The 20,827-nt window shown below is 41.8% G+C and overlaps 1 protein-coding gene across 1 annotated transcript in view; it reads right to left on the bottom strand.

Annotated features, from left to right (window-relative positions):
- Window positions 1-20,827, bottom strand: part of LOC108791884 (inter-alpha-trypsin inhibitor heavy chain H3-like) — an 84,662-nt gene that overhangs the window by 6,725 nt on the left and 57,110 nt on the right. Inside the window, exons 14-18 of the mRNA XM_018562487.1 lie at window positions 19,388-19,573; window positions 15,481-15,491; window positions 6,124-6,171; window positions 3,145-3,258; window positions 1,353-1,557 (exon numbers count right to left, since the gene is read on the bottom strand). Of these exons, the coding sequence (XP_018417989.1) occupies window positions 1,353-1,557; window positions 3,145-3,258; window positions 6,124-6,171; window positions 15,481-15,491; window positions 19,388-19,573 (564 nt within the window). The remainder of the gene's footprint in view (window positions 1-1,352; window positions 1,558-3,144; window positions 3,259-6,123; window positions 6,172-15,480; window positions 15,492-19,387; window positions 19,574-20,827) is intronic.

Here is a 20,827-nt window from a genome sequence, read left to right as displayed (position 1 = left end):
GCAAGCACAGGCAGAACATGTAAACTCCTTGCAGATAGCGATCTAGCTGCAATTCGACCTAGAGAACCTCGACCTATTGAAACTGTGATTAGTGGATTGCGGGTGCAATACTCTGGCTCCTGCAGACTATAAATATAGACAAAATATAAGCACCTTTAAATTCTCCACAAAGCCTATAGATATAGTGGTGAATGAGGGCTTGTTTTAAAGTGCTTTTACGTGCATTGATCGGGTCTTTTCTGTCCGTGCGTACCCGCTAGGGGGCGCGCGCGAGCAGAAAAAAATTGCCGTCTGGAGACGGCAACCCGCAGATGCAGCAGTGCCGTCCGTCCGTTTTTTTACTACGGGCGGACGGCAAGAGGTTAAAATATGTAAATATTTTAGCGTGTGTGATCTGGGCACAAGTTCACTTTAAACTAAATAAAGAATATTATATGTGTGTTGTAGTACAGTAATGAAATGGTGGCTATGTGTAACCTGGGTCCAACCAAGCAATAGCCGCCTGTCAGATATACCGCTAAACCATAAGAATAGGAAAAACCCCTAAATAACCCCTAAACCAGTAGTTCTCAACCTGTGTAACCTCAGGACCCACATTTGTCCTTGGTCATTAAGTCGTGACCCAAGTCGCACTGCACTGGTACCATGCGTTCCGGTGTGGGCGATCAAACTGTGGGTGGGAGGTGCGTTTTGGGGTGCCAGTCAAATGAATAGCAATGCAACGCACCTCCAGCGCCAGAATGCGCTGTAGGTGCGATTGCATGGTGAGTTAATCGTACGGGACTGTGCGATTAGCGCACTGTACCAGTGTGAACGGGCCCTCAAAAACACTGCCATACATACACAACCAGACACACAATCCAAAAATTACAGGACACGTGAGGGAGATGTAAGCAATGTACGTATGAATGGAGCTCCCTCGCAGCCATACCCCCAGCCCACCTTAAACTGACACTCCGCACCGGGCAGCATATTTTGAATGGCTGCTTGGTGTGAGAACAGACAGTGCTGCACCAGGGGGAGGCTGAGGAGCCTCTCCCCTAGAAAAGAGGAAGGCATGCGGTGACCCACTGAACATGAGGTCGCGACCCACTTTTGGGTCACGACCCACCAGTTGAGAACCAAGGCCCTAAACCATAATCATAAGTACAGACATAAGAAGGATACAAATGGAATAGATACACATTGCTAACTAATTTTTGAGGAGCTACAGTATCAAAAATGGTTACAAAGCAAGATCAGTAGGCCCATAGAGATATTTGTTTAAACAAACCAAGTTGTGCAGAACCTTTACAATTTTAAATGGACTTATTCATTTATGGAACAGCTAATTTTAAAATTCAGTTGTGTACCCGTGTTTGTTGACAGATGCTTTCTTCTCCCATGTAAACATTTTGGTGATTTTGCCATTCATGATAGTGATTGTTTCAGTGGTCACCTCAATTCTCAGCTTAATCCCTTCGTTTACAATGCCCAGTCTTCCAAAATATGTCTCATGTGATAACACACTGTTGTCTGTTTTCCGTTTTCCAGTAAGTTCCCCATTCACTGCAATTCCTATAGAAAGGCAGCAGAAGGCATTGTTAGTGGCAGAGCAGACATGTATTACTTCGTCAGGCAAATGTCAAACTTTAATTCATTTGTAATAATAAAAGGTAGCCATAGCCACAAGTCAGTTGTTAAACCTAGTTGTGACCAAGATAAGCAGAGTGGTGGGCAACCCACCGCAATACTAGTTCGTATGTTTTTCAGACCTATCTTTTTAAACTGTGTTAATTTGTCAGTTATGCCATCTGATTTATGTCTACAGGCTCCATAAGAGCCATATCATGTTCATGGTTCTGTGGTTAGACAATGGCTGGATTACCAAAATGCATATGCCATCTTCCCTAATGGACGGCGCTCCAAAAACACTTCAGAATCTCTAACACTATTGAAGTAGCATAGATGAATTAAAAACTAGCTAGTTCAGGTACAAAGGGAGTAATGCCATAAGAGAAGGTGAATTGAGTCATAGGAGTGTTTTTATAAACAACTTGAGAGCCATTCATTCTGTAAAACATGTAAATATTTGTTCTGTTCAAGGAAAAACTACTGTTATTCAGTATATGTTCTTTCCAAGTCGAATGCAACATCATGAAAATACCACATTATGGCCACTAGATGGAGTTAAGGAGCATATGACATACAATACTTCTTTTCTATGCTCCTTACCTCCATCTAGTAGCCATCATTTTTTTTGTGACATTAGATTCGACTTTTTGCCTCCATTTGCACAGAATGCACATTCATTGGGTTTTGCAGGCCAAATGGCTCTGTGAATCGTCTATAAATACACCCCATTGTGATTCTACTAGTGTCACATGACCCTTAATGTGCAGAAAATTAAAACGCATTGGATGTTTGATTTGCCTTAGGACACCAGGCTATTCTGTTACATACAATTGCTATAGTATACAAAGTAGTGTAAAATGCTAAAAGTTTTTCTTGGTCATGTATGGCATGTTGTTGCTCCCTCCAGCAGATTGGAATAACAGTTTATACCAGTAATGTGGATTTGCAGCTGTCTGCATAGTTTCCACACACCCATGGCAAGGAATTCACATGAAGTTGTGGAGCTTAATACATACATGATTCTGGCACACTTAAGAAATATCTTATGGTGTAGAAAGGTTACAAAATTGTTCACAGGTAGGGAAGGGTTACAATTTCTTATAGTTCCTTTCTGTTCCTTCCAATCCATGTAAAGCCCTCAACCCCATTACTTGAAAAAGTATCTTAGGAACAGGAAGTGAGTGGAAATACAAAATAATATAAAAATAAAACTCTTAAAGAAATTTTAATTCTTCCAAATGTATCCAAAATGAAAAAAATTGTCTGGAATCAGCTCTTAATTCATTACAAATTGTCACATGGTCAACGATGACAATATTGCTTTGTAAGGTGTTGTCTTTTTCCTTTTCAAAGGCTCGTGGTTCTTAATTTGGAAGTCAGAATTTTATGATATTATTGCTGTGGAGCTTTGAGATGTACATAGGGAATGTTTGTATGAATATAGGGATCCCAGATTACTGGATCCTATTTTAAATACTGGATCTCATTTTGTCTACTTATGGTCTAGTATGTGAAGATACCAATACGTACCTAGGCGTTTGTCTTCAATAAGATTCAATACCACGCCAGGTTCCTCTTGTATATTAAAGCACAAAGCGTCATTCTTTTGTGTCACATTTATAACAAAATGAGGATCTGAGTCAACTGTAAAACAAAAGAAATGGTATGTAAAATCAATTTAGCCGAAATTTCCCACCAGCTTTTATGAAGAGGATCCTAAGTCTGCTGTAAGGCCTGGTAAACACCTAGGCGGCAGCGTTTTTGCGCGTTTTAACGTCCATTTCTGATGCATGTTTTTTGCTCATACGGCAAAAAGCTTGTTTTTGTGAGCAGATTGTATCTCATTGATGTTAATGAGAAAAAGCACATAAAATGCACATAAAAACACAGCAAACGGGCGTTTTCAAGTGTTTTCTATTCAGCCTATGGGGCCAAAACGAGCTGTAATATGCCATAAAAAATCTGCTGTACTTTTCCAAGAGACAGGCGTTTTGCTTATTGCGACAAAACACTCAGATGGGAACAGGGCCATAGAAATGAATTGGATTCTTTTTGGGGCAGATTTTTTGAGCTTTTTTTAGGGCTTTTTTTAAGGAACCCTGCTTTTTTGGAATTACTCTGCTGGATACTTGGACAAGAGGAGACATTTGAACTTTGATTTGCTTTGAGGTTTGGGAATTTTTCAGGAAGACAGCTAAGCCGAGCTGTCATTTCTGTGCTCATGTGTGGGAGTTATGTCATCCATGGCTGACAAATGGAGAACACTCTTGTAAGAATGAGCCAGAAGGAAACAAGGAGAAGATGGTAGTGGAAGCGACGGAGAGGCTAAAGGTAGCACAGAACTTGCATCTTTGGAGGAGAGCACAGACCCCAAATAAGTACATTTCCACTTCTGAAAAGTGTTATAACATTAGGCACTACTGAAGAAATTTTGAAATGTACCGTAATATTTTTTAAAAAGCTTCTCATTTCTCTTCCTTGCAAACACAGCAGTAGTACTCTATTTGTAAAAGGGAGTTGCCAAAATTGTACTCTACCTGCTCTAGTAGCCTCTGGCTTTCTGGTTATTCTAGATGTCTGTACAGATTAAGGATGCACCGATACCGTTTTTTCGGTATGGAGTACTGATATTTTTTCTGTCGGTACTCGCCAATACTGATAACGGAAGTCCCATTAAGGAAGCCAAGCGGCATGTAATGGCTCGCCGCCTGGCTTCCTGATTAGTTGGGAAGCCAGCTACATGCTACCTCGTCACCAGGTGAGCCGGATTTTTGGCCAATCAGGGACCTAGGGGGCGGGTAATGACTCGCCGCCTGGCTTCCTGATTGGCCAGCTTCCCAACCAATCAGGAAGCCGTACGCCGAGTCATTACACTCCACCTGGCTTCCTGATTGGCCGGGAAGCCGGCTCCATGCTCACTGATCACCAAGTGATTAGGAAGCATAGAGTCGGCTTTCTGGCCAATCAGGAAGCCCAGGGGGCGGGTAATGACTCGCCACCCGGCATTTTGATTGTCCAGCTTTCCGACCAATCAGGAAGTTGGGTGGCAAGTCATTACACGCCGTCCGGCTTCATGATTGGCCGGGAAGCCGACTCCATGCTGCCTCGTCACTTGGTGACAAGGCAGCATGGAGGTGACTTCCCAGCCAAGGAGGAAGCAGGGCGGGATGTAATGACACGCCACCCGACTTCCAGATACCAGAGGTTCTGGTATCAGGATACGTATCGGAAGCATTTGTCAACACCAATTCATAGATGATTTGAGGATCTACAGCCGAGTGATACACAAAGAAATTATATTTTTGTTAATAGTTAAGGTACTTAAATGCATTTTTACGTTTTAACTTCTGAGTTTAGCGTCACTTTAAATTTAGCTGTATATTCCTTGCCATTACTATGACCCACCACCAAAAAGCAATCCAAAATAAATTCTCCTATGCTTGACATGCATGGTGATGTTATATATGTGTGCATTATTTGTTGTTTCTACCCCTAGTAGAGCCCAGAAACAATAGTGCAGAGTTTGCTTTTTTCTTTTGTATCCCACTTAAAACACACTGACACTAACACTGGTACTGACATCAACCCTAGCGCTAACACGGACGCTTACACTAACACTGACACTAACCTTGATTGAGTGCTAATTTAAATGTTTTATCTTTATTTTTAACAGACATTTTATTTTTTACAGGCTTCTCTTTTACACAACTTTTGCAAAGATACTTTGGGAGGAATTTACTAAAACTGAAGCAGATAGAATTTGGAGCAGTAATGCATAGCAACCAATCAGCTTCTATCTTCAGCTTGTTCAGTTACGCATTCAAAATGAAAGCGAAATGCTGATTGGTTACAATACACAGCTGCTACAAGTTCTGTCCAGTCTTAGTAAACTCACCTCAATATATCTTTTTCTCCTCACAGAGGACAAAGCGATAAGGAGGAGGTATTTCTTACTAATGACCACTGTGATTGGCTATGCCACAAGCTCCTGATCATTACACGGAGACCTGGAGCTAATAGGTAATTAATCCTGGAATTGCACTACAGAAACAAGCAACACATTACCCCAGTTAGATGGAGTTGAGACAGCAGGAGCATGATAACCTGAAAAAAAAACCCAGTATAAGTAAGATAAAAAGCCATATTTTTTCAATGAGCAAATAATTTGAGCATTCTAAACCTGCAATTTTGATTTAAAGCTCAATTCTACAGTAAATACACAAATTAAATACATGTAAAGTAGCAGCTTAACCTGCCAAAGAGTTTGTGTTTCTGTCCATCCAGTCCTGAAAGTTATACCATTCTGCCAAACAGCACACTACTGTCTTGCAGGTGAGGGGACCTGATCTTTCTCTGCTGTAGTTTTATTTTAAAGGAGAACTATGAGGTGAATGCTTTTCACTCACCTCATAGTTCTAGCCGACCTGTGTCCTGTGCCGGCAGAGAGCCGGGACAGGGGGGGGGCCTGGATTCCCCCCTCCCCGCTCCGATCCTCCAGCGCTGACTGGCGGAACGGACGGGGAGGGGGCGGGGGGCTGTAGCTCGCGGTATACTGAGCTTAGGGTGACGGGAGGACGCTAGTTTGTGTTCTCCCGTTACCCTAAGGAGAACTATGGGGAAAAGCCCTAACCCCATAGTTCTCCTTTAACAGGCCTCCTTCCCTGCCCTATTATGTGACTGGGCAGTAGAAGAAGAAGTGCTGAACTGGTGAGCTCATCTCTCTGTCACTATAATATTTGCTCCTATCGGTTAGCACTACAACGTACCCAATTGGCTCCTTTTGCTGCTTACTATTCCTCTGAAAGCTTGCTTATACGAAGTCAAATTCAGGTACTTATAGTAGATTGATTGCAGAACTGCATTCATTTTTGCATATTATATCTGTTCAGTTCAGCTTTATATATTTTATGGATCATTGTAACAAACAGCCTTTTTGCGTCCAGGGCAGAGTTATTGATGAGGGTTCTTATTCCCATGAGCAGGAGGCAGATTATAACTTTTCTGGGCATTATAGGATACTATAAACAGTTCATTATGTATTTTGCCTGCACCCTTGACCGATCTGAACAAAGGGAAAAATTGGATTTTTGTACATAGCATAAAATCAGTTTCTCTACATTTATGGAAGGACACAGCAATGATCTGTAGATCTTGACCACTGGATTAATAGAAAATTAGAAATACATAGAAAATTAGAAATACAAAATCCATCCATAGGGGTGGCCCCTGCTGGTAGCCACCAACACCCCCACCTACCCTTTCCAATTTGCTAACACAGTTAGCAGCAAGCAGTAAGGACCCCAACTAACATTCAACAGGAAACAGCCAACACAGCTGAAGGAAAGGTGCTGTGTCCTTCAATGAATGCGTGGAAAATGATTTTACATGGAGTACAAAAATCAAGTTTTGTCTTCTGTTCATTGAAGGACACAGTGAAGGTCAGTAGGTCTTGACCACTAGGACATCAAAAGCAATGTCTACAATATGGATTGGCAAGAAGTACCGGGGCACCCGGCGTGACAAGGTCAAAGGCCAAAAAATATCACACTTGTTAATCTTTTAAAATTTGGTAAAAGGAATGAACAGAAGATCAAGTGGCTGCTTTGCAAACTGTAGAAACAGAGCGCCGATGACGGAAGGTCTAGGATGCACTCACTGGTTTAGTAGAATGTGTAGTAACAGAAATCAGGGGCTGCAAACCTTAAAGAGAAAAAGTGTGCACAGTGAACTGTCTAATCCACCTAGAAAATGTCACTGAAGAGGCAACTGGACCCATTTGTAAATATGAAAATGAATCATTCCTACAAAAAGACACCATGGTTTTCAGGTGCATCTTGATTGCCCCAAATACATGCAGGCAATTTAAAGCCTGCTCTGTACAATAAGCAGAGAGAAGGCAAAACATTATCTTTGTTCAAATGAAATGCCAACACAGCTTTTGAAAAAAAAAAACAGGGTCTAGGATAATGCACTACCTTATCTCTTATGTAACACCAGAAAGGGGGACCTGCAGGACAAACCCTGAAACCCTACGCCTTGAGGAGATGGTCAACAAAAAAGCCCCCTTCTGAGATAGGGCCAAAAAGAGAATTTTGTAAATGTTCTCAAATGGTGGTTTTTTACTTCCACTGGTGTCATAGCAAGTCATAGAAGAAATACAACCCATTGAAACTCCCCCTGCAGTAGCAGCACAGCAGTTGCCCACTGTAGATCTTAAAGCTGCTAAAGAGACAGATGGAGGTTGGATGCGAAAAAACGGTCTGGAGGAGGAGAAACGAACTCCATCTTGTAGCCTAATCCTATCTCTGTGTGGACCTTGGTAGAACAATGAGGTTTATGAGTACCAAAAGTTACCAGGGGCTCTTCCAAGGTACTAGGCCTCAAATGCAAGGGTTTTGCTTGCAGACTTAATAATGGCCAAGACCATTTCCTTATCCTCAAGGATGATTGATGCTGAGACCTCTTTGCCACTACCAGTAAGGGTCAGTAGAGGATGCGAGGTGGCAGGCGTTTCTACAACCTCTTAGTTGTGCTCCTCAACGTCAAATGCCATGGACAGGGAAAGTAGGGGGGAGGACTTTTCTTGGTGGAATCATGCACTGAATGGAATTTCAAAACTCTCAAAATTTTGGAACTCTCAAATATTCTAAAAAAGGGGGTGGACAAAGATAGGAGAGATTGGGATTGCTTACTGCCATATCTATTTGCAATTAGAGGAATTTCTAGAGTGTTTTTGGCCTATTGTATGGGCATCACCCCCAAGGGTTGTTAGATGCAAAAAAAACTGGAGAATGGCACTACGTTCTAAAAGTGTGTGGTAGAGCATATCTTAGCCATACAAGATAGAATTTTCCTCAGTTATGCCTCTGGTCTGGAACAATAAGTTTGTACAGGTTCGAAAGTTCCACTGAGGGGATAAGGTACTGGTTCTAGTCCCTACAGTGAAACGTAAGTTCCTGGCCAAATGGTTAAAGGAGAAGTATTGGGAGAGTAAAATATACTCTTTCCAATACTTATAGCTGGTGTGGGACACTTCTTCCTGCAGAGAGCAGTGACTGCCAGTCACTGCTCCCATAGGGATTCCTTTCTCAGTTCCTCCAGTGCTCACTGGAGGGACAGAGAGGGTAGGGGCCAGGCACAGCTGCCAGAGAGGCAGAGCAAGCTGTCAGACAGCCAAGTGGATGCTGACAATATTGTCTGGATTCATCCCGGCTGCAGTGCGGCCCTGCACTGTCTGCAGATAGGGGCAAGCTATATGCTGATTGCTGATTTTGGGTCACAGGAGTACATTAGTAAATGCACTCCTGTGACCCCCCCCCCCCCCCCCAAAAAAAAAAAAGTTTGGCTTTACTTTTCTATTAAAGCCTGGAAAGAGAAATTCTCTTAGCTGTTGGAGGTAGCCCCCTGAACAAAGAGGAAGGTATATGGCAGGTTCTTATTGCTAAGCTAAGAAAGTTTCTGCACCAAAATAAGAGAGTTGACAGGCTGCACAGATCTAATTAAACACAACATTATCACTGCCTCCAAGGTTTGGGTGCAGCCTTAGCCCTATCAAAGGCCCACAGATAGGCAGTAGCCAAGGAACATCAGATAATGTTAATGCTAGGCTTTGCGGTAATTGAAGAAGCAAAAATTGAATAGCGTAGCCCAATAGTCCTGATTCCCAAGTCTATTGGTTCTGCAATAACTTCAGAAAATTAAATGTGGCATCAAATTGTAATGCGTATCCTGTGCCAAGAATTAACAGACTCATTGAGAGGCTGACCTTATTAGGGGATGTTGGCAGGTTCTGCTAATGGTGGAGGCAAGGGTTCCTTCCACTATGTTAGAATGCTTTTTGACCTACAGGGGGCTCCTGCTACGTTTTAGTGAATGATGGATGAGATCCTTTGGCTATAAAGTGGACACTGGAGACTTTGCACTACTATCTACTGGGACATAGCTTTAGACTAATCACAGACAATGGCCCAGGATAAAGAATAAAATCTGAAAGTCACCTTCTGGTTCCTGGTTCTCCAATACTTCTTTTTCAAGGGTAAGCATCAAGCGGGTCTTCTTCAGAAAAATGCAGATGCCCTCTCTAGAGCCCAATGTTTGGTAGCTGATGTTGGAACCCACATGTTCAAAAAGAGGGGACTAGTTTGTGACAAACTGCCCCTTTGGGGCCAGGGCAAGGTTGTGGGAGGGTTTACTTGATGCCTAGATTGTGGAATTTTATCAAATAAGTTGGTGGTAATGGTAGGTGTGGTGGTGTCCCAGTTTGCAGGAAGTTAAGCCCTGGAAGAAGGTTAAGCCGGTTCCCATGCTAGGGCCTATGGTGCGTGTTTTACAGTGATGGCAAGTCTGAGACCTCACCAACCATCTCTTCAGTGGCTTTGTCCATCAGCTTCCACACTAGAGTCAGTCCAAGGGCCATGACAGGAATCACACACACACTTGTTCACTGTTAGAGGCATCACTATACTTAGTTTACCAATTTTCTTGCGCCAATATAAACAAGATATTAGCTCCAAAGCATAACTCTAATGAATAAACTGCAATAACTCTTTATCTCAAATGTGCCAAGCTATAAAGTGAAATACATAAAGAAAAAATTATATATAAAGATAAAAATAATGTATATCTCAGTGTGTCTCATCTATAAACAAAGTATTCAACATGTAAGACAATACAATCGAAAAAGCGGTGTGCATCCAAAAAATACAAACAATCTAATTGGATAAACTATCAAAATATAAAGTGTCCATAGTCTTTAGTGAATTAAGCACAATATATACACACACACACATACATATACAGTATATATTTACATACAATATCCATGGAAAAAAAACAAATCGAAAAGGGATAGAAAGCACAGAAAAACTAAGATAGTGTGAAAGAAAAAAACAAACCATTTGAATTCTGGAATCCAGTCTAAAGCATGTTTTTTTCTTCACTGGCTTGAGTAAGCATGAGGGTAAGAAGAACACAGAATACTGTGCTGAGGCCCAGACAATTGTTGTCAAAGGGCTGCTGATTGGGCAACAGGAAGCTAATGCCTATGGGTATGCTAATGTTGATTACCAAAATACATTTTACAGTACAGGTGTTTGCATAATGCCTTAAAAAAAGTTGCTGAAAAAAGTGTCCCTGAAAAAGACTAAATTGAATACTTACCTCTATTGTTATGGTAGTGATGGTAGTGGACAAAGAAGGGAATGGTATTAATGGACCCATCACATATAATAACTATATCATCAATATAGCGACCAACAAAAACTTATATGTGAGGCATAGAGGTTATTGTTCCAGCTATAGCTATCCTTACTATGTCCTATGGCCAAATTGGCATAGCTTGGTGCATAGTTTGAACCCATAGATGTGTCTTGTTTTTGTTGGTAAAATAATAATTGTGTGAAACAAAAAATTCCAGATTATTTGCAAGGTGATGATATTGTATAGCTCTTTGTTTTACTTCATAGGGAATCGAAGTATATAGGGAACTTTAATCCAAAGACAACCTGTTTTACATGCTCAAACATACAAAACAAATTTTAATTCTTAAAGCTATAGAATAAACAGGGATAATTTGAAGTCAGTTAACACTTACGAGGTGCTGAAACTGGATATGAATATCCTGTAACAAACAGTATTAAAATAATTAAATTAATAATTAGGCATGGGTAAAATATTATGTACTATTATTATCGAAGACCTCTTTTGTTTTCAATGATTTTTACAGGAAAATTTAAGATTTAAATATAATTTTAGCTATCTATGGAAGGAAGAAAGAAAGCAAGAAATGCAATGACAAAGACACAATTAATGTCTAAAAAAAGCATGCTAAAATTAAGCTTTTTTTTTTTTTTTTTTACAAACAAAACAATTTTTTAGTTATAGTGTGCACATGAATATTTTTTAGAATTAGCAAAACTTACTGGGTGCTGTATGTTCCTCTTCTGCAATGAGAGGTATTAAAGTAATTAGGCATGGTTATAACAAGTTATTATCTTCTAAAAGATATAATTTTCTTTTTTTTTCTTACTTCTTTTTTTGTGTAAAAATCATCTTTTTCTTTTAGTTTCCTAATTCTCTTTCCTCTTTTGTATCACTGTCTCTTTTCAGTGCATGTCCATGGTCTGAGAGAGGTAATCATGAAAAGAGTCATGAAAGTTTGAGTATGTGATGACTTTGGGTTGCTTTGCTGGAGGAGGATGTTTGCAAATAACGAGTGACCCGCAGCACTGTTATTTATATCATCCTGTAACCAAGTGTGTCTAGGGTGAGACTAGCCCAGCGGGGGACCAAAGAATCCTTTGGCGGACCCTCACTAGCCATCTCAAAATGCTGCTTGCAGCACCATCAAACATCTACCTTCAGTTTATACAGCAGCATTCTAGAGCGCGTGAGACCCAGCACCCCAGAGATCTTTAAGTCCATTTGCCCAAAACTTTTCTGAACAACACAATCACCTTTGGCAGTGGAATATATAGTACATTGGGGTACAGATGTAGAGGGGTGGGTGGTAGCAATACACTATTGCAGGGATTGTGTGGGGCTGGGTTAAGGCAATAAATTGCTACCCAGGAGTGAAGTGCTGTGGGATGGATTGCTGCTACCACTTGTAAATTACCTTGTGGAGTTGTTAAACTTATGCAAGCAGCCATAAGTAGTAGTAGTGGAAAATAGAGGATGCAGTGTCTGCATCCAACAATAGGACCTTCAGCATCCCACCCCAACCTTCTTATTGACACTACAAAAGTGCATTTTTCGGTTTGGAGAAGCAATTGTGATTGCCAGAAAAGGTAGGGGCTTAGCTTAACTCTTAGAGCAAATTGAATGCAAATTATGACCCGATGTCTGTGAACATATTCGCTTCATTAACAGCATCCACAGTGAAATAAAGTACTAGTTTATAATAAATCTATGAGCGCTGACATCTATGTTGCTTTCATTGACGATATATTTGTTAGTACAATTAAGAAGAAAGAAACCGTGTTTTCGTGCAATAGTGGTTTTGTAAAGGAGCAAACTTAGCATTGACCAAGGACCCCATGCTTCCCCAATTGGTTGTTAGCAGCACAAAGTTACAAAGTTACACTTCAAGGGTTATTCACAAAAGGGTGAAGAGTTTGGAGATGGCAGGAGAAGTGAATAAGCTAGGACAAAATAGCTGATTTGGAAAAATTCTCCAATTCAGCTCACTATCCACATCAGCTATGTTGTGCTGGATTGTTCATTTCTCCTGCCTTCATCAAACTCTTCATTCTTTTGTGAATAGCCCTGTTGGTTTCCTGTGGTTGCCGTGCTTTGAATATAATCTTAAACCGCTTATTTTACTGGACTGGGGGTGCTTGTAATCTCCTTTGTGTGATATACTGTCCAATTAATTAAGGTACTTTCTTCAGCCTGATGCTGCGCTCTCCTAGTGTGCTCCCAGCAAGACACCCTATTACTTTCAAAGTAATGCTAGATTGCACACAGAGTGATGCATGCACTTAATTTTGGACATGCCATGCTCAGATCTCCTGAGGAGGTGCAAGGCAGGGAAAAATGTGGGTGCGAGCCAGTGAAAATGTCTACTATGTATCTGTCTTCTGTCAGCAAAGTACACATCTCATACTATCAGATATGCTGCAAGAGTCTTGCAGCAGAAGACAGAGACCCACAGCTCAGAATAGGGACTATTTATACAGTTCTCTATGATACAGAAAAGGACTGGAAGGAGATTTATACATGGCATGCCCCAGGAAGTTGCATGCATCACTTTATGCTCATTTTAGCATTACATTAAATGCAATAGGGTGTCAGCTTGGAGCCATGAGGTGAGTGGAAATCACTCATCTCATAGTTCTCCTTTAACATCACTTTGAAATAGCACAAAATCATACAAAGGAAAACACCATAACTAATAGGGCAGTACACAACCTTTTTAATTCTAGTGACATGGCAACAGCCAGATCATGTGACATAACTGCCATTGGTAGTAAAATGGAACTGTTACACTTATATAGTTATAATAATTTCAACAAAGAGGCCCTACTTTGGTTTCCTGTCAGATCCCTTTAACAGTGACCCCACATTCTTAATAAGCATCTAAAATGTGATGGGTCTCGTAGTAGTTCCCTCTACTATCACATTTATTTAGCAATGGTGACAGTTCTTTCAGTATATTGGAATTGCTGATGTATAAACAAAAATAGTATATCAAGGTTTTAAAAGGGTAAAATAAATACTTACTTTGTCCTGGTAAATGAATAATGAACACGTGATGGAAAGAAAAAAAACACAAGTTAGAAAACCAAAATTAATAAAAGATATAATTTATTTACAGGGATCAAATAATTTACCATAATATAAAAACCTTTCTAGTATTTATAATGGTAATAGTTTATAGTATGGTAAAAAGTCAGTGTACCTGAACTGGTAGGTAAATGCTGGAGGGTTATACCACCATCTGACACTTTCTTATAGCTCTTGGGGACTCCGATATCTCAGCACTTGCATTCATAGGTCTGGTCATCTGATATGACCATGCAAAGGCGTCCCACTCTCCCCTCTACTGGATTTTTCATTTATGTTATATTACTTTGAGTGCAGTGGGAGAAGTGAGAACACCCTTGTTGTTTAAGGGACAATCACTTTTGGAATGAAAGTGTTAAAGATTCAGCCAGTCAAGTTTCTAAGAGGTACAACCACTAGTAGGTGATTCAGCCCATCAGATACCAGTAGTTACATGGTTTCACATATGTGAAAGAGAGCCTAAAAAATAGATTTACACACAATGCACATTGCTTGTACAACAGGCTTATTGTTTTCACAGTACCAGGATTTTTAAGATCTCCCGGAATTTAAAAAGCTAACCCTTGCAGTAGGGCTACCCTTGCACCGCAAAGGTTAACTTGCTTGTTCTGATCTAGGGAATGTAATAAAAAAGGAATACTGACCCGATCCTCGAGCCTGCAGCGGTAAGTGCTCAGCTCTCTCCCCTTCTGCTCTGGCTGTACAATATTCCTCAGCATCTTCACGTCTAATGCAAGTGAATGACATCAGCGGGGCTGACATGATCACATCAGCAGGGCTGAGACTGCCGAAGCCAATGGGAAAACAGGCCGCAGGGACCGGTCTAGCAACCAAGCAGGATCGAGGATCAGCGAAGTATATTTTCTTTATTTGCACCCCTAGACCAAAATGAGCAATTAACCATTGCAGTTCGGGGGTACAACCACTGCAAAGGTTAACTTTTATATTTCCTGGAGTTTAAAGGGTAAATCCACCCAAAATTGTCATTAGGCATTATCCAGGAACCAGGATCAGCGTATACTACCTGGACTACAATGCAGGATCTGAAATGACACAATCATATGAATCATGGTGCCTGTGCAGTTTTTGGTTGCGATTACAAATGCTTGACATCAAACCACTGGTGAAATATATCACCTTGTGACTTGCTTTAAAGTTACAGTGTTGCAGTCTGATAAATTGGGGAGGGGAGGACAGGAGTTCTTCATGCCTGCAGCAGATTGATGATGTCATCTCAGCCTAGGTTAAGTCTTTTGGATGGGGCTCAGGAAATGCTTTTTAATTATGAAAAGTAAAGCTTTTCTAGAAATGTTGCTGTAGATAGTGACATCAGGAATGTATTAATGTACACATGTAAATTTGTTAACGGGTTTCCTTTAAAGTTTTTATGTGTTTTTGTTATGTCGATAAAGATGTATATTTTTGTAATATCAATTTATTTTGCAGACTCTGGCTTTCTTCTGACACCACTAAAAGTTCAGACAAAATGGACTATTCATCTTATTGAATGCAATCAGATCCCTGGTCATAGATCTGAAATCCCGACACCAGATGTAGCGGTTCACCACCTACACTTGAAACGCATAGCGTATCTGAGACCAGAACTTGATCTTCAGGCGCAGATACTCCTACTTCTTGGGAGAGACATCATACAAGTTCACAAAGCGAGAGCTCAGATTAATGGTCCCCCAAAATGATTTTTATGCCCAGAAGTTAGACCTCGGATGGGTCATTATAGAAGATGTCTGCCTAGGAAGCATGCACAAACCTACATCTGTTAGCAGCATGCTTACAAGTACACTAGAGAATGGACTTTCCCCTCTTTTCCAGCCATGGCACAATCAGTTCCTTTTAAAAGAATTGCCTAAAGCTACCAATTTGCCTTGTCCTTTCATAGGCCCCCCATGTGACAACCTCACCTGTGACAGTGACCAAGACCATTTAGGGTGCACAGTCTCTAAAAATTGAGGACAAACTCTTCTTAGAAATAATGGAACAGGGACTAGTCAAAGATGACAAAAACAGCTGGGTTCGCACCTCTTCCCTTCAGAACAGAGGCGAGGCCTACCTAATAACAAAGAACAAGTACTGAAACGTCTCTCTTCCCTTTGACGTAACTTTCAAAGAAAGCCAGAGATAAGAGACCACTTCTTCTCTTTTATGGAGAAAATCTTTGAGAACGGTCATGCAGAAATAGCTCCCACTCTTAAAGATTCTGTGGAGTGCTGGTACCTACCAATATTCGGAGTATACCACCCTTAAAAGCCTGGTCAGATTAGAGTAGTGTTTGACTCTAACACCAAATTCAAGGCTTTCTCCTTAAATGATGTCCTCTTGACAGGTCCAGACCTCAATAACAAACTTCTGGGAGTACTTTTTATACTTTTTCGCAAAGACTATGTACTGGGCCAAGCTTCAGAATCTTGCTAGTTGGCCCAGCTGGCTCTCAAAATACCTGAACAATCTGGCAGAAAAGCATTGTTCAGGTATTTTGAGAGCCAGCGGGGCCGACTAGCAAGATTCTGAAGCTTGGCCCAGTGGGAGATTCTTCCATCCACACAGTTTAGCGTAGATGGAGGAATCTGTGGCACTTTTTCCATCTGACCATAGAAAATCTGCAGATAATCGATAGGTGTATAGCTAGCTTTACCTGCCAGTACCCAGCGTATGTGCATTTATCTTTTAGCAGCCAGGCACCAGCAGACAACGTGTTAATCCCTAGCAACCCGTTTCTAGTCCATGTGTAATAACCCTTCTGTGCACAGTAAATGTGTGTTAACCACTGTTCCTGGACATACTGTAGACCCTGCTAATGACCTTTTTACATTTTGCGGTCTCCTTTTCAACTTCTGTCATATGCTTTGCACTCCTCTTCTGCACATAATGCCTGCTGGCAAACCCTTTACAATCCACCTCTCCTGCACATACTACCCACTGTCACACCGAAGGCCAAAACTGGGGGGGTGGTTCGGGGGGCATTTTCCCCGGGCACTGCATTAGGAGGGGCACCGCCAACAGTGTAAACAACTAACTAGGAACAGACCTAACACACAAGGCTGGTGGGGGTGGGGGGGGAGAGGGAACAGATTGCACTGCGCGCCCCAACTACCCCCAGCCTCGCAGTAGGTCCACCATCATTGGAGGAGGCATGTCATTTTAAATTTTTTTAAAGATTCCACTACCATAAGGTCCCACTTTTCCTGGGGACCTCACAGCAGCCTTCTGGGGAACCAAAGCAGTGCATGTATACAGCGCCGGCCCACACATGAGACCTGCTGTGACATGGTAAGACCCTTCTTCTGCCCCTGCTGGGATCTTTAGTCTGCCCCCCTGAATGCCTCCTTCTCCCCTGCTGAGATTCTCCATCCGTCCGTGCTGAGATCCTCCATCTGCCCGTGCTGAGATCCTCCATCTGCCCCTGCTATGATCATCCATCTGCCCCTGCTGTGGTCTTCCCTCTGCCCTCTTGAGATCCTCCATCTGCCCTGCTGAGATCCTCCATCTGCCCTGCTGAGATCCTCCATCTGTCCTGCTGTGATCTTCCATCTGCCCTTGCTACAATCTTCCATCAGTCCTGCTGTGATCTTCCATCTACCTCCCTGAGATCCTCCATCTGCCCTACTACGATCTTCCACCTGCCCCCTGAGATCCTCAGGGGGCCATGCTGTGATATTCAATCTGCCCTGCTGCGATCTTCCATCTGCATGCTGCGATCTTCCATCTGACTTGCCAAGATCTTCCATCTGACATGCCAAGATCTTCCATCAGTCCTATTGCAATCTTCCATCTGCCCTCCCAAGGTCCTTCAATTGCCCTGCTACGATCTTCCATCTGCCCTTCTGAGATCCTTTATCTGCCCCTGCTGTGATCTTCCATCAGTCCTGGTGCAATTTTCCATTTGCCGTACTGAAACCCTTCATCTGCCCCTGCTGAGACCCTCCTATCGAGACATCAGGCTGGCACCCCAGAGCAGAGCGGCAACACAGAGTATCTAGCATAATCATATACTATTCTGCATTGCTGTATATTGTATTCCTGGGATTTGCTGCTCTCTATAGCCGGTGGTATTCTGCATTGCTGTATAATGTATTACTGGGATTTGTAGTTCCTCTACAGCTTGGAGTCAGTGGCAGAACTATCAGGGTTGCAGCAGCTGCGACCGGGCCCTGGTGCTCCACCACTGTCCCAAAATCATTAGTCTGTATTGTTTTGGAAAAACTGTCACAAAACAAAAAAAAAAGTATCTGTAATTGGCATCGGTGAGTACTTGAGGAAAAGTACCAGTACTCGTACTGATGTGACTGTGAGGGGACATGTATAAGCTCCTCTGCTGCAGAGACTGTTGTCACTGGTTCACGCCACTGTGACTAATTTGTTTAGCAACACAGCACACACTTGCAAGGAGAAAATAGAAGTGAGCCCAGAGGCAGATCTTTAATTAACAAAGCAAATCTTAAATTAACAAAGCAGAACTGGAGAATGAGGTGATTTCAAGCCTCACCTCTGTGGTGGATCAGGAGGGACACCGCCGTGACAAAAGTAGAGAGCCCAGAAGTGTGGAGTGGGAATGGGGGCTGTGGATGGATAATTTTTAACAGGGGGGAACAACTTTGTGTCTTTGCCCCACGTGACGGAATTTCTGGCTTCGCCACTGGTCATACCCTCCACACTCATCACCTGCACATACCTCCCCCTATCATATTTTCTGCACTCCTCTTTTGCACATGCCTCCACCCGTCATATTCTCTGCACTCCTCTCCTACACAAACTGCCTGCTGTCATTCTCTGTGTGCTCCTCTGCTGCACATACTGTCCACTGGCATACCCTCTGTACTTCTCTCCTGAACATCCTGCCTTCTGTTGCATACCTCTCCTACACATACTTCCCGCTGTGATATCCTCTGCATGCCTCTCCTGCCCTTGCTACACTGTCATACCTTCTGCACTCCTCTCCTGCACATACTTCCCAGTGTCATACCGTCTACACTGTACACCAGCACATAATGCCTGATGTCACTCCATTTACATTATTTTCCAGAATAAATTACCTCCTCAGGATGCTTAGAATTGTTATAATCACAACCTTTCCCATTCCGAAATGGGCATACTTTTGTTAGTTTTATATAACTCAGTAACCATGATTTACTAAAGGAGTAGAGCAGGTTCACTTTAAAAGTGAATTTTAATCTATCGTACTGAATTAGGTGAAACAAAGTGAAAATTCACTTTGCAGAGTACTAAATTATGGGCAAAGAGAATTGAAAAACAGAATTGTTGCAAGCATCTAACGGGAAGAATGAAGTCAATACAACTTTACCTCTTTCACTATGTGAATTCACGTTGAAAGAGAAAATTCACTTAGCTTAGTGAATGGGGTGAAGTTGTGCTGATTAAGATCAGCCAATCACGTGCAAGCAAAAATCAATTTCTTGTTTTTAATTTTTCACACTACACATGTCTGGGTGTTCTTTGCAAAGATCTGGGAAACAAATTGTGTTTTGGGATTTCTGTACCTTCCACGAACTTATCAGCAATCATTGATTCTTCCTCCTTTTCTTTGTCCTCTGGCTTTGTAACAACCATTGACGTTAAAGGAGTCACAAAATTAAACTTCAAAGAGAGTTCAAGTGCCTTTGCTGTTAGGTTTGCTTTTTCTGATGGATTGGCATGGATTCTAGAAAGGTGAAATAAGGTAAATGTTATCAAAACAAATTTACTCATTTGACAAAATGTACTTATCTAGGAACTTGTTTGAAAATATAGTAAATATAAAAGCTAAACGGCACTCATTAGTTAATACAATACTGGCTCTGATTATTGTATGCATGAAAGATATGAGGGAGGGCTGATAAAGGAGGGAAAAGGGACCAATGCAATCTGAACCACTCATTTTTGCAAATAAGGGCAGTACACTGAAAGCACACATGCAGACCAAACTGTTGGCTAAAAATAGGGGTGCACCGATACCGGTATTTTGGTACCGAGTATGAGTACCGCTAAATTTTTTTCGGTACTCGCAGATACCAATTACCGAGTTCCGGAAGTCCCATTCAGGAAGCCAGGTGGCGTGTAATGACTCACCACCTGGGTTCCTGATTAGCAGGGAAGCTGGAGAGTGTGTATAGACTCGCCACCTGGCTTCCCGATTAACAAGAAAGCCATCCCAGCCTGTCCCCTCTCACCTTGGCATGTCCAGCCTGTCATCCCCGGGGCCTCTCCAGCCAGGAACTTTCTTCCTCCAGTACCCAGCCTACGAGGACTTGCCCAAATACTCGGTATCGGCACCGATATCGATACTAGTATCGGTGCATCCCTAGTTAAAAATATTAGTCACAGTGACTGGCACCGACTATTACATTGCAGGGATGTTTACAACAGTCACTTGTTAATCCCATGATTTAAAGTAGAATTCTGCCTAAAATCCACAGGCCAGCACTTAAAAAATAAAAAAGCAGCTTCTGTTGCAATACTCACCTTTTAAAGCAGATCCGCTCTTCCAGCAGATGATACTTCTGTTCTGGGTTGACATACAATCAATATCATTCAACCCACTTCCTCTGAGCACAGTCTGTCATTTACACACTTTACTTGAGGATGCGTTATCCCTCCGGCCCGGACTGAGCATGCAACTTCACTCGACGTCACTTACATGTGATTACATGAGTGCCCTTCAGTGCAAGAGTAAGGACTGCTCACTGCCTCCACCACAGGAGTTAAAAGGCAAGAGGTTATAGGCAAAATATGTGTAACCCCAAAAAGAATGTCTCAAAGCTTTTGAGACTACCTACAATAATATAACATGCAGTGAAGATACTTACAAACGTTTTTAAGATATACATAATCTGATATAAATAAACACAGATTTATGGATTCCTAAATAATTGGAAGGCCTCATGTAAGAAAAAAAAAAGATTTATTTCATAATCAT

The sequence above is a fragment of the Nanorana parkeri genome, unplaced genomic scaffold, assembly GCF_000935625.1.
Source record: "Nanorana parkeri isolate BGI_ZX_2015 unplaced genomic scaffold, ASM93562v1 scaffold579, whole genome shotgun sequence".
In the NCBI taxonomy this organism is placed as follows: Eukaryota; Metazoa; Chordata; class Amphibia; order Anura; family Dicroglossidae; genus Nanorana; species Nanorana parkeri.
This window is presented reverse-complemented; position numbering and strand designations above follow the sequence as displayed.